The 14578-nt window shown below is 55.4% G+C and overlaps 1 protein-coding gene across 1 annotated transcript in view; it reads right to left on the reverse strand.

The window, feature by feature from the left end:
• Window positions 1-5756: 5756 nt before the first annotated feature.
• TRIM8 (tripartite motif containing 8) overlaps window positions 5757-14578 on the reverse strand; it is a 30169-nt gene continuing 21347 nt past the window's right edge. The window contains exons 3-7 of the mRNA XM_085064951.1: window positions 10085-10180; window positions 9087-9320; window positions 8681-8712; window positions 8025-8140; window positions 5757-7308 (exon numbers count right to left, since the gene is read on the reverse strand). Of these exons, the coding sequence (XP_084921077.1) occupies window positions 6701-7308; window positions 8025-8140; window positions 8681-8712; window positions 9087-9320; window positions 10085-10180 (1086 nt within the window). The 3' untranslated portion in view covers window positions 5757-6700. The remainder of the gene's footprint in view (window positions 7309-8024; window positions 8141-8680; window positions 8713-9086; window positions 9321-10084; window positions 10181-14578) is intronic.

Genomic DNA, 14578 nt, shown 5'->3' on the forward strand with positions numbered 1-14578 from the left:
GTTGGCATTCCCCAGCCTGGCCGTGCTCTGCTGGGACACCTTGGAGCAGGGCAGCTGGACCGATGGCCACGGCCGTGCTCCAGCCCACCCACCCGGGCACCCACCCAGGCGCTGGCTGAAGCTTTTGTCATTTTATTTTGTTTTGTTTAAGTGGAAACAAGCTCGCACCGCAGCCTCGCGATTGGCTCCTGCCGAAATGGCAGCTTCGGGCTCAGTTGGCTGAATTTGGGCTTGTTGGATATTTTATTGCAATCTGTTCACTTATTTCCCTTCCCAGCACCGATTGGAAGCAAAACTCCTGTAAAGCTGCTGTCGGGCTGTGCCCGTGCTGGGGGACGCTGTCAAAGGCTTGCTGGAAACAGCATGAGGTGGGGGGTGCCCCTTCTGCATTTCCTGTGTGGCTGTCTGATCGAGATGAATATCTGTATCATTTTTAATGGGAAAAGAAAAAAAAAAATTCAGAAGAGGAAGGGTTGGAAGGAGCCCCTCTGCTTGCAATGTGCCGTGACCACACGCCTCTGAGCCGCAGCCCTACGGGCGTCACAGCTGGGCAGCCAAACAGCCCCAAATAAATAACCCTAGGAGGAAGGGGACCTGGCAGGTGGGTTAGGCCCCAAGTCTGAGCTGCATTAGGAACTGGCAGGAATGCCCTGCAAGTAAATCACCTGGATGAGAGATGTTTTTAAATACAAGTTGTCCTTGCTGCTTGGCTTTGCAACCTTTATGCTACCGATGGGAGCCACAACCTGCAAGCTTTAATGCTTCTCTGGCTGGCCGGAGCTTGGGGTGTCGAGGGGGACTCTGCTGGGGACAAGTGCCCCCATGTCAAGAGTGTCAACATGAGCTGGGACACTGCTGTCCCCAGCCTGAGACAGCTGGGTCCCAACTGACCAGGCAAAGCCCATCACCTTGGGGTGGCTGAGCCAGCTGTCCTGCCCCAGCTCCATCACCCTCCCAAATGTCAGACAGGAGGATTTATATGTATTTTTGGTTCATTTTTATAGCTGGCACCTGTGAGGCCAGAGCCAGGCAGGGATAAGCAAAGGGGCCCTACTGTGAGGGGCTGGGTCAGTGGCATGGGCACAGAGAGCTGGTCTGGGGAATGGAGAAACAGGCATGGCAACCTCTCTGCACATCGCTTGGGGACAGTGCTTGGGTCTGGGACTGGGCAGGGAGCTGGGCCTGGCTGGCGGCTGCTTTTGGAGCTGGGGCAGGAGCTGCAGCTCTCACAGCCTGGGGGGGCCGGGGGGGCCCTGAATTGGGTGCATTCAGCACGGCACAGCTGGTGTGGGCTGGGCGGGGGGGCTGCAGTTGCTCCTGACACTTTTGCCTCTGAATGTGATGATAAACTCCCTTTCCCGATTAGCGCTGATCCCTCTGCCTCCAAAACAGTTGGCCCTAATGAACATACGGCCCAACAGCTGTAAGCGGTTATACATATGCATGGATATATATATTTATCCCCCCCCAGCCCATCCATATATACTGGAGATCACAGCTGTTGCTATTCTTCCTTGCAATGCAGATCAGACGCTCTCTCTCTTTGGAGTCTTACTTGACCTATTTTGCAGGCGCAAGATTTTTTGTGATGATGATTTCCCCAGTTGGTGCTTTTGATTCTGCCTGAAACATCTTGATTGAAGGCAAACAATGGCAGCTCCGGCAGCCGGCAGCGCCCCGCACCCACGCCGCCCCAGCCCCGCCAGCCGCCACGCGCCGGGGGCTCCAGAATGGCTCTGGCCCACAGCGGCTGCCGGCTGGTCCATCCCGACCTGGCTCCTCTGACGCCGCTGCCCTGTGCCCACGGGATGTGGCTCTGCCACCTGGCCCATCATCGCCTCGCCCATCCAACCTGGACATCGAGGCTAGTGCTGGTGTCACCACTCTCTGCCCAGCTGTCCCCTGCTCAGCCCCAAGTCTCTTCCCACCAGCTGGAAACTGCTCTGCCACCCCAAAATCTTGCAAATCAGGTGGTGATGCCCCCTGGGGTCCCAGGGATGTCTTAGCTGTAAGACCAGAGGGGGAGATGGTGCCAGAGCTGGCAGGGATGTCAAAACCCCAATGGCTGCTGCATCCTGCAATGCAGCATTCCATGGGTGATGGAGATCTTTGAAGTGTTTTCCCCAGTGATCCCCAGCCTCCACTTGCTGCTTAAGGCCAAATTTTGGGGCTGTGAGGGAGCCTCAGTCTCAGCTGAAACAGGGGAACAGTGGATCTGAGGGAGGAGGACCCTCTGCTCCCCCTCACCCACACAGGTTGCCCCAAAGAAGGGCCCCAAAGCCACTGCATCCTGGCAAGGAAAAGCAGCCATCCGGGCACACACAAAGCCATTTCTTGTTTGGCATTTTCGTTTGAAGTGTGTCCTTCATCTGGGTTTCTACAGCAACTGGGAAGTTCCTATCCTGGCCCAGCTGGAAGGAGTGAAGCAGCCAGGGGAGTGGATCAGGAGAGCAGGAGGCAAGGATTGAGGGCGGGAAGGGAAGAAGCCAAAAATAAGATTTTTGAGAGCTGGGGCTGCACTTTTTGCCTCCATCTTGGGCCCAGGGCTGCTGCAGCTGGGACAGGAATCACACCTTTCCCTTTCCCTCTGTCCCCAGAGGCGGTGCAGCAAGCTGGGACCAAATCAGGGGGTGTAAAACACCAGCTTTTAGGGTCCCTCCAGGTAAGGAGTAGTCTGCTGTGTCCCACCCTGCTCGGCCCTGGCATGGCTGCATCCGCCGAGCCCCTGTGCCAGCCTGGGTTAAAATGAGTGAATTAGAAACACACTTTTCTTGAAAGAAAGCAACAAAACCCAATGAGCCACCAGTGGTTCATCTTAGGCAGTGAGTATATCTTCATTTATTCATTATGAGATAATACCCAAATCTGGCTAATTAATATTCCTGCATATTTTCCAAGGGCTGATGAGGTATCTTAAACATCTCGCGGAGATGGGCTTTCATATTTATAAGGTTGATGTGCAAACTTAAATTGACACTGTCTAAATATACCCTCATGTTTAAGCATGGGGCTTTCACTCCCAAGGCGCCGGGGGCATTCCCGGGTGCACACCCTGGCTGGAAGCAGGACCTGGGGCTCACTGGGTGGGAGAGCAGCCCAAAAAGGCTCCTGCGAGGCAGGGTGTGATGATGTGTGGTCCACCTTTCCACAAAGATGTGAGATTTCTGTTTGCTTTGGTAACAGGAACAGAGTGCAACAGGCACTGACCCTGTGGTGGTCGTGGGGTCAGCAGTGTTTTGGGGTGAAGGATCACTGTGAGCACCACCCAGCTGCACGTGCTGATGGGTACCAGGGCAGGGCCTGCAGCTTCCTGCTGAAACCCTTTTCCAAGGTTAAAAATAGGACTTGGTTGCAAACTGAAAGCCTGGTTTGCATTTGCCCTCATTATGTTGATTGCTTATTTACATGTATGCAAATGGAAGAAGAGGCAGTGGCTCCTCCACCTGGGGACCCCTTGGCACAGGAGAGCCTGAACCCCACGGGGTAAATCCCTGCCTAGGGCTGGACCACTGTGCCCCCTTCCCGGGATCACCCTGAAAGTGGAGCATCAGCCCCTCTTGCCGTGCCGATCCGCGGGCTGAGCTGCAGTCCCATGCCCGAGTGCGGTGGCCAGTGGCACGGTGGTTACAGCAGCCATCGCCCCTCCCCTCACCCTGCTCCGCCAGATGTGCGTGTCCGGCTCCAGCTGTTCCCCATCAGCCTCCCCCGTGCCACACCGCCGGCCCTGGGATCCTTTTTCCACCAGGCCCCACGTCCTTCATCAGACACCAATTTGGTCTGGCCCAGCTGCTCATTTTTCTTTCCACCGTGTGACATGTTTTCACCTGGCTCCTAATCCGTCTCTTTCCATTCACAACTCGAGCTGTTTATGGATGTGCCTCTGCTCCCCGTGTTTTCCCCACCCCCTGGACAGAGCCATCCATCAATAAAACCCCGCTGTGCACCGAGCATCAGCACTTCCCTTCCCAGGACACCATTATCCCAGCGGGGCCACGGGCACACGTTCCTCCTGCTGCTCCATGGGTGACCCCACGGAGCCATTGCTCCCCTCTTCAGCACCAGCGGCACACGGGGCTGGATGGCACTGATGGTGCTGCAGGAAGCTGGGGCACTCAGGACACTAGGGGACTCTTCTTGGATGGGGGGCAAGAGAGGGGCTGCGGCCCCTCTGCTCTGCAAGGGGCACCCCCATTTTAGGGCTGGTCCCTCCAGCAAAGGCATGGGGGGAGAGTGGCCCATGGTGGGGAGAATCCTAAACCTTTGGGGGTCACCCTGCAGGGTGGGGGCTGTGCCTGTGTCCCCCCATCACTAGGTGACAGGTGCTTTAATATCTGCCTGGGCTGGCAGCTGCTGCTCTCACAGGGGGAGGCAGCTGTGCCGAGGAGGAAGAGGATGGTGATGAGGAGGGCAGCTGGGCAGTGAAACCTGGAGGCACCAAGCATAGAGGCCATGGCTGGGGAGTACCCTGGAGTAGGGGGTGACCCTGGCTGTGCATCGGGGATCCCCCTCCACAGGGAGGGATATCACTCCTCTGGCCTGTATCCTTGTCATCCTGGAGCTCTTCCCTATCCTCCTGCAGCCAGACCTGTGGAACATGGAGGGGAGGCATCATGGGGTCCCTGTGGCAGCTGAGAGCATGCTGCTCCCTCCTGCTGCCCTGGGGTGCTTTGCTTGTGACTGAGAAATAAACCCCAAATATCCCAATGGACTGGGGGTTTCCTGAAGAGCCCGAGCAGGACAGGGTTGGGAAGAACCTGGAGGGACAGCAGGGCTGAGCTACCAGGCTCTGCAGCCTGAGTGTACAAGAACACACAGGGGAAGGAGGTGCTGGCTCCCTAACCCAGCAGTCCAGGAAGCTGTCCAGGATTGTGCTGCCACCTCTCTTGGGATGTAACAGGGGGAGTTAGTCAGAGGGTCCTCCTCCCTCAGATCCACTGTTCCCCTGTTTCAGCTGAGACTCTCTCCCTTTCCCGGTTCCCACTAAGGCAGCACAGGGGGAATCCAAACCGGAACTAAACGAGGGGTGTTTCGCAACAACAAAAAAAATAAAGCCAAACCCAAAAAGAGCAACGGAAAACCCCTTCTGCCTCTAAGACGCTGCTCTGCTTTATGAAGTCAGCCTCATTTTCCCCGATGAAGATCACCCCTGCACAGCCCCAGCCAGGCCAGCCCACGGCCCTGCTGCATGTCCAGGACAAAGGGTTCCTCCTCACCCTTCCCAGCCTTGGCTGAGCACAGAGGATTATTCCCAAACCAGCCCGGGGTGCTGCCAGCACCCACAAAGCTCTGGGGGCAGTGGGGCTTTAGGCAGGGATGAAGGCTCAAGGGCTGGCTGATGCTGGGTGCAGCAGCATGGCCAGAATGGTGGATGCTGGCAGTCAGGAAAGCTGCTGTCCCCAGACCAGTCCCCATCCCACAATGGGGATTGTTCTGGAGCTATGGGCAGGATGTGGCCCAGCCAGCTGTGTGCCTGACTCACATCCTCGCCGCCTGGGAGGGAGCTGGTGGAGAGCCACATCTCCAGCACACCTTCCCATGGGGCTGGGACACGGGATGGGGGCTGGTGTGACCCCCCTCCACATCTGGGATCCTCTGCCCCCCATTCCCAAGCTGCTCCCTCCCAAACAGCCCTCTGGAAAACCCCCCATCATGGTCTGGGCCCCTGCAGGACTGGGGAGCAGTTCCTTCCAAAAGCAGGTTGGAGCCTCCCGCCGGAGCTGGCGTTCCCGGGGGAAGAGCTGCAGCAGAGCGAGGCGTTTGCACTAAGTGATCACATTTATTTGAATATTTTGCGTGTGTGTGTGTGTGTGTGTGTGTCTAAAATCGGTTACAGAATAAATACCTGTGCCTTATAGCAGGAAGTCCACTTTTTTTTTTATACAAAGTGCTTGTTACAGGAAGTTGCATCAGCGATATGCAGGAGGGGTGTGCGTTTCGGCCACGCTTCCCCTCCTGAAAACTAGAACAGATTTTTTTTTATTTATTTATTCGTGGTTTTTTTTAAAGTTTCTTTTCCCTTTTTTTTTTTGTGCATTAAATTTCCTGCCATTGTGTATTTACAAATCTCTGAAAAAAGGAAAAAATGCCAATATGCATGAGAAGTGGCCTCGTAACACAAAAAAAAAAATCAGCCTTTAAAAAAAAAAAGGTAACAAACCCAAAATCTACAAGTATCATTTCATACTGAATCAATGATAGATTTTTTCTTTTTTTTTCTTTTTAGAAAGGGAAAGAAAGGGGTGGAGAAAGGGGAAAAACTGAACCAAACCAGAAAAAATGAACTCGGAGAAATAGAAGAGAGAAGGTGCCATTGTCCCTTCTGAAGTTTTCCAAAGGCAGAGAGGAGCGAGGAAGAGCACAACGCACAGACCCAGATGTCCGACTGAAATCCCCATCAATTTCTTCTCGGTAATTTCTCCCTCGTGTTTACCCAGCGAGGGGCAGGAAGGACTTCCAAAATTAAATTAAAAAAAGGCATCAAAATGAAAAAAATTATTATTTCATTTTTAAAGGATTAAAAAAAAAAAAGAGATATGATAGAAAAGCCCTCCCCAAAATCCTGGAGAGGCGTGAGGCAGGGAAAAAATCGGGTTTGATTTAAAAGGGGTAAGGGAAAAAAAAAAAAAAAGAAAAGCCAAACCAAACCAGACTTTTCTCTCTGAACACATCATCAAGCAGGACTCTCCGGAGAGTGTGACGGTTAACTGGTGACGTAGTGTTTGGCCGACGGCTGGCCGTAGACCCTATAGAAATCCTGCCGCCCGTGCTGCTGGGATGCGTCAATCCATTCCCTCACGGCAAGTCCCGGGAGCGACTGGGGGACGGCAGGGGCGGGCGGCAGCGGGTGGGAGTACTCCTGCGACGAGACTGTCCAGGGGAAGTGCCCCGACCGCGGGTAGGGCTGGTGCCCGCTGTGGTTGGACACCGAGGAACAGTAACAGTTATCCACGGAGCAGACGAGGATTTTGCGCCCGCCGTACTGGGAGAGCACGGACTGCTGAGATGAGGTGGTGTTGGGGTAGTGAGATGGGTTGAAGACGGAGCCCGAGTGCACCGGCTGCGGGCCGCTAGGAAGTCCAACTATGTGCTGCGTGGAGCTACAAGGCACCATGGCTTGTGCGGACTGCCCCTCGCCAGCCGAAGCGCCCTGGCTCATGTACTGGCTCGCCACAGTCCCGGACGATGGCTCGAGGAAGCTGCCCTCGGGAAAGGCGGTGGAGTGCTTGCGCTTCTCCGCGCCGGAGTTGCTGACGGTGCAGGGGTACATGGGGATACTCTGCAGGAAGGGGACAGGGGTGCTCAGCGGACCTACGGAGGGAACAGGAGAGGGAGATTGTATTAAGCACAGTGCCAGGGTGCTCCAGACGCTGATCTGAACCCGCAGTGGAGCCCTGAGACCCACATTCCAGCCCTGGGTGAGCAGAGGGTCGCTCAGCCTGCCCCACCAGTGGCAAACTGGGCACAAAGCCCTGTGCAGGTGGACTTGCAGATTGAGTTCTGGTCCCTCGCCAGCGGGCTCAGAGTGGCCCCGGGCGCTGCTCTGCAAACAGCTCATGAACACAGTCCGTAACAGGAGCAGAGTGGGACAGCCTGGGGGATAAACATGAATCCCCCAAGGAGAGAGGACTGGGAAGTCTCCACAGGACCTGGTCTGCTCCCAGGCATTGGCCGGGGGCTGTGGGACCATGCCAGCCCCTGGCTGTCCCTACCCAGATGCTGACCCCCATCTTCCCACTGACTTTTCCTGGCAATGGCCAACCCCCCAAAAAGCCCTGTATTTCAGGGTTTTTTGTAACCCCAGAACACAGCCATTTCACAAGACAAGGGAAATGCCCTACGGGAAGTCAGGAACTGGCTTTGTGACTCTCCACGCCCCTGCTGACTGCAGAGGGGCTGCCAGGGGTCCCTGCCCCAAATAGCTTTCTCCACCGTTTTGTACTGGGATCTGCAGGGCAGCCAGCTATGGCTACAGGGGTAGTGAGGTTCCATGTCCCCCCACCCCTCAGCCCCCAGGTTTCACCCACCTTCCAGCAACTTCCTCAGCTGCTTCTCCTTCTTGGCGATCTCGTTCAGGAAGAGCTTGGAGTTGAGGTGGCCGATTTTGGGTGGAGGCAGGCTGCCACCTGTACAGTTCTGAGTCCTGTTGGGGATGGCAGGCAGAGAGGCATAAGTTACAAGGCAGACTCAGGAGAGGTTCAGCTCCTTCCCCCACACCATCCTAGGGCAGACAGCAGAAGGGAGCTGGCTGTCTCTGGCAGGCAGAACCTTCCCTGTCCAGCTTTGCTGTGAACGTCCCCTGCCAGGGGACACCTCCTGCAGCCCATGTCCCCACTGCATGGCCATCCCAGCTCACCTCCACTCTTCTAGTGTTGGCTTTAACCCCCAGCCCCACCTCTGCCCAGTGGAGCTGGACTGAGCCCTGCACCCCAACCAGGCTACTCCCACCCTCTGCTCTTCCACAAGCACAGCACTGTGTTTCCCCTAGTCCAACAGGAGGATCTGATTCAATGGCTGCACAAGGGGATTTTTCATCCTCCCAGAGAGGGAAGCTGAGGCACATGCCTCTCCCAGACCCTGTAGCATCCCTGGCCCTGGTCTTCCTCTGGACATCGTGCTGCTGCCACCCCTGTGGACATGAACACACCCTTTCCCCCAAACACATCTGTCCCGCTGCGCTTACCTGTCCATTAAGATTTTCACAGACTTGGTGTTCTAGAAGTGGAAGGAGAAGCTCTGGTCAGTAAGGCCAGTCCCTGCCACGGTGGCCATGTCCCCTTTCAGTGTCAGTTTCTGTGGCCCCTCAGGAGGGGACAGTCTGACCATAGGCACTGAGTCCCCTTCCCCCTTCAATGGGCTGCTCCAGCCCCATCTCCAGCTGTGGCACCTCCTCATTTGAGGCCAGCACTGAGCATGCCCCACTCCTCCTTAACTTCTCCCATTGCTGAGCCCTCTGGAGACATCAGCCAGCCCAGCTCATGTCCCCATCCCACTCCCCACCACACCCCACACCTCCCTGATTCTTCCCATACAACCAGACCTCTTCTCCACAGCCCCTGTCCCACCCTGGCATGGGCAGTTTTTCTTACCTTCATGAAGTTGATGTCCTCGGTTTTGTCAAACATGACCTGGACAGAGCTGAGGAGCTTCTTGGCCTCCTGCATGCGCTCATTGAGGTGCAGAACTTGGGCTGCATTCTCATTGCAGAATTTGGCCTGGGCCTTGTCCAGGATCTCCATGGTCTTCCGCAAGTCCTCGTCCAAGATCTGGTGCATCTTCTCGTACTGCAGGCGCACCTCGTCCTTCAGCTGGCTCACCTTCTCCTGGGGAGAGGAGCAGGGTCAGGCCCTCTGTGCCCTCCAACCTCTTCCATGATGTCCCAGGACACCTGAGTCCTTTCCCAGCAGTGGAGAATGCAACCTGAAAGCTGCACCCCAGCTCTGCTTTCCTGCAACACCCAGACAGACCAAACCCTGCAGTCAGCTGTCACGTGGGACTTCTATGTGCCAGAGACCCAACAGGGACACTGTGAAGATTTGATTGGTTCAGCAGATCCCTGGACCTACTTCCTGGGGTCTGTGTGGGAATCACCTCCAGAGACCTAATGCCAAACAACAACCTGCCGCACCACCAGTGGAGGTGTGCTCCCCTGAAAAATCCCACCCATCCACATCTGCATCCCCTTTCCCATCTTCATCCTCATTCCCAGCCCCACCCCAGGCTGGAGACACTTCATGGCCTGGGAGGCCAAGGGGCTTTAAGGACCATGAACACCCTCTTCCTGGGGAAGGCTGTGCTGAGCTGAATGCAGGATGGGCCATCTGATATTCAAGGACAGCCTTGTTCCTTGCCTCCCAACTCACCTCAGGATCCATGAGGTTGTAGGGCAGCTTCAAACACATTTTGTCTCCCAAAAGGATGACTCACAAGACCGAAATGGAGGCAGGAAGTCTGTCTGGCTACTCCTCCCCTGCATGTCTGCCTCCCTCTCTGCCCACCTGGCCCCTATGAGCCAGGAGTTTGTCCCCACTGTGCCACAGGATAACAGTCCCCAGGACTGGCCATGGCAGGGTGAAGCACTGGTTACCTCGACCAGCCGCTTGTCCGATTCCAGCTTGTAGAGTTGCTCTTCAATGTCCTGCTCCCGCTCCTCCAGGCGGTCCTGCTGCTTCATCAGCATCTTCTGCAGAGACAGAAGAAAGCATCGTCAGAGCCCAGTGGCCATGTGTGCCAGTGAATGTTGGTGCTGCCCACACTGGCACTGCCCACGCGGTTCAGGAGGGACGGTGCTTTTTCCCAGCACGATGCCACTGCCAGGATGAAAGCCCACGCACTGCTTGTGGAGCTGGAAACCTTGTTATTTCAATGGCAGAAATGGCAGAGGGGCTGCATGTGCCAGGCTGTGTTGGGTCCCCTGGATGGGGGCAGCCCCTTAGGTAACTTTCTGCAGTCGACTCAGTGGGGTTGGGTCAGGGCCAAGCCCGGGGGACAGCAGGGGCACACAGAGAGGCTCATCTCCCACTAAGGCAGAACCATTTCGAGGCCCATCACCCATTGCCAGCAGGCTCCCGCGAGACATCACCTCCTCCCTCGCACCCCCGTACGCCACGCCAAATCCGTTTTCCCTTCCCCGCCTCCACGACAAGCCCCAGAGCCAGTGTCAGCGTAATCTGGAGGGACAGAGTGAGGAGCAAGGGGGCCTCCCCCCGTCACACTGCCAGCCCCCAGCCCCACTCCTTGGGGCTGGGCCTAGGCCATCCGCCGAGTAACTGGAACAAAACCTTATCCCCAGCCATCAGCGTGAGCGCCTTGCTCCTGCATGCTTCCCAGCCAGGAGAAACACACTGCCCATGAGAGAAGGGATCCATCCCTGTGAGCAGGAGCAGGGCTTCCCAAAACACCCCTCAAAATCAACTCCATATATTCACCCTTCATGTTTATTGAGGGGAAAAGCCAGGACACCAGTGGGGCGAGGAGAAGAGCTTCGCCCGGCACAGAGACTCAACGACGGGGGCGAGATGGGAAGAAAACGGCAGCGAGAATGAATTTCGAGGGGATTATTGCTATTATAAACCGCCACTCGGGAATTTATAATCAAGTAATTAATTCCTGGACGAGGCGGGAGGGGGAGGGTGGCAGAGGCGCTGCCGGGATTAATTGCATTGCAGGGAAAGGCTGTCACCTCCGACTCAATTCAGGAGCAGGAATGCGAAGCCTCCTCCCTCCTGTTGTTTTTCTTAAGGTCTTGGGCACCTCCAGCCTTACTGTCGCTGGGCTCCTACCACTAATAATAACGAGGAGCTAAAAAAACCCAGCTTCCCACTCACAGGCACACTCCACAAGCATGCCCGGGGCCCACGAGTGTGCACCCACACAGGCACACACAGACAGACACAAAGACAGCACATCCACTGAAAGAGGGCTGAGGGGCAGTCACAGCAACGCAGACCCTCAGCCCACAGGGGAACATTTGCTGCGGGTGTGTACAGAAACACAGGGGCCTGCAGCATCCAAGGGCATCACTGGAAGCATCTACATGGAGAAAGATTTGAGGCATATATTAAAATCTCCTTTTTTTCTTTATAAAAGGGTTGTTATTTGTGTTGCTGCAGCATCAGGAGGCTGCAGTCTGCTCCCAGGTTAAACACGGTGGGAACTGAGTTCTGAAGAGTGAGTGTAACATCACTTGCTTGGACCTTGGAGAACTGAGGCTGCAGGCAGAACTCCTTCCCAGATCCTGTGCCAGCAGCCAGACCTAAGTGTGGAGCTGCTGGGGGCTTCTCTAGGGGCTTGGACAGGGTTTTGGGTCCAGTACCAGGCAGAACTGTGGGGCAGGTGGGCAACAGCCCCATGTAGCTGGGCTTAGAAGTGGCAGGCAACAAGCCTGTTCCAGGGCTCCAGGGACAGAGATGCCTTCCAACATCCCTGCTTGCAGAAGGCCAGTTGAATGTGGGAGTTGGGCAGGTTGTGCAGCCCAGGCTGAGCAGCTCACTCCCTATGCTGGAGCCAAAGGACACAGCGAGCCTTGCACTGAGCCCTTCCCTACGCCTCCCTCCCTGCCACAGATTCAGCATCTCCACCAGGAGCAGCCAGACCCATCCCACACTAGCCCACTAGGAGGATGGCCAAGTCTAGCCAGGTCCCTGGGAGCAGCCCAATCCTCTCCCTGACTTCCCTGTCTGCCAGCTGGGACAGGAGTAGGTAAAAAACATAGGACAGGATCTGAGGCTGACAGCTGGGCACAGAGGCCAAATCCCCATCCCACTCTGTTGTACCCATCAGGTATCTGATATACCCGAGGCAGCCACTGCCCTTCCCCCCTGGTGCTGCTGGAATGCTTTTGCAGGGGAAAGCAGGGTTTCCTGTCACTGGTAGATGCCAGGCAGGCAGAGGCCACCCTGCCAGCCCCACTGGTGTGAGGGACCCCCGAGGGAGGCACCGAACCGCCCCGGACATGCACGTACCATCGCCCTGCAGCTGCCGTGGCAGAGCTGCCAACCTTTGTGTTTTGTAACAAACCTCAGACTGCTCTGTTCCTGGAATCACACAATTATGTGAAATCACAAATATATACATAAACATACATAAAAGTATCTTTTTATACATATAAGTTTATTTAATATCCCCTCACAGCTGGAAAAAGTGACCAAAATCCAACCTAAAGCCATAGAAATCAGACAGAATAGAGGACATGCAGTGCTTTCTTTAAACCTCATATTTGAGCCACTCTCTTGATTTTAGGGTGATTTAAAAACTGTACGTGCCTGGGATTGCAGTGGAGTGGGAGGGCTTTTCACCCACGGCAACAAAACCTTAACAAGACACAAGGGTATGAATTACCCCTTCCGGCACCAAGGGGCAAAATCTCATTGTCTATGCAGCACAGGCTGAATTCCTTAGGTATTTTGAAAAGGAAAATATATCCCTTCCCCTTCCATCCCCTCCCAAATCTGGTATTTCTGAAGTCATGAACTCCTCCTCCTCCAGGATCAGAATTTCTCGGGGTAATTTCTCATATTTCATGCATGACCTTGATGCTGGGAGAACCGAGGCTCCCTCCGTACAGGCACCCTTCCCAGGCTATGAGCAACTATGATCCCAGTTTGTCTTTTCTGAGACATGTCGCCAGTTTGCGAAACGCATGCTAAAAATGCTTCTTATTCCAACACCAGCTGAGAGTGAATTAATCTCATTAATTAATAAACTAATTGTTGGCTAGGGTAAGTGGCTGGTCCACCATGACCCTGCAGACCCCAGTGAGACAGGGCTAGCTCATGCACACCAGCTTATTCTGCAGGAGATGAACATAATCTCCCCCCTCCTCAAGGGAAAAATAAAGTGTGGGTACAAAAGGGCTGAGCCCATACAGGGAATTGGCAAACATGCTGTGGATATGAACACTGCACAGGAACTGGACCACCGAAGGTGGAAGGACAAAGGAGGGGAGGTTAGCCTTTGCTTCCCTTCTGGAGTAAGGGTGCACTGCTGTGCAGGCAGAGGAGGGTGATTCCTGAGCAGCCATAGTGGGGTTTGGGGTACCAAGGTCATGCACTGGGAAGGAAACACTACTTGGAGGGACATCTTTGCATGAAGCAAAGCAAGCACTGCAAGGTCTCATTGCAGGGAGGATGCACACAGCTGGTCCCCCTGGGATTGTGCGAGGGGAAGGCTTGCTGACCATTGCTATCCATGGCGCTTGCTGGGGAGAAAACCAGCATCAGGAAAACCATGTTCACCCTGCCTGCACCTTACTGCATCTCCTTGTCAGTCCCCCCGATTCTGCACTGCCCCCAGCTTCCAGTGGCCACCCCAGCATGGGACACATCCACCCTGCCAGGCAGGGGATGGGGGTATGTCTGCTGGGGGACAGGGCAGTCACAATAGAAAACTTCTGCAACATTAAATGCCTGCAGCCACAAGACAGGAAGATGGTAATAAAGAGTTTAACAGCTCTGATACAGGGCATCTATGCATGGTTGCAGCACAAGCCTCAGATGTGTTACACACATAGGTGCAGCTCAGCCATCTGGGAAACCCCCACTGCAATGGGGGCACTGGGGTGTGGGAAGGAGCTCTCACCCACCCAAGACGTCCCAGGCAGGGAGCAATCTGTGGGCAAGATGTGTCCCTGGCTTGTCTTAGGCTGGTCTCACTACTGTCCTCTCCCAAAGGGCAGAGCTAAGCCTGTGGTCACTGCTGAGCCCACGATAACAGCGGATTATGCCACTGCTCCACCTGAGGCCCAGCACTCCCCTCATCTCCCTTCTGCAGCCCCCAGCAGCCCATGGTCCTGTGGCCAGCATCAGGGCAGCAAAATCCCATGACATTCCCCAAGGTTTTGTGTTCTCTGAGACTGCTCAGGGCCCTTGTGTGCCTCCCAGGGAGAGCTGTCAGGAGAGAGCCTGTGGCACCCATTTCCTGGGGCTGGAGTGCTCACCAGCCCCTGCCCAGCTCCCAGCAGGATCAGGAAGGAGCCTGCCAGCTTCACCAGAGGCAGAGCGGTGACCCATGACCTGCTGAGCTGCTGTGGTTTTAAACAAGATCTGGAGCAGTGAAAAGCCTTACTGTGTTCATAGGGCAA

This window comes from Lichenostomus cassidix, chromosome 6, assembly GCF_008360975.1.
Source record: "Lichenostomus cassidix isolate B80296 chromosome 6, HeHo_3.0, whole genome shotgun sequence".
Taxonomy (NCBI): Eukaryota; Metazoa; Chordata; class Aves; order Passeriformes; family Meliphagidae; genus Lichenostomus; species Lichenostomus cassidix.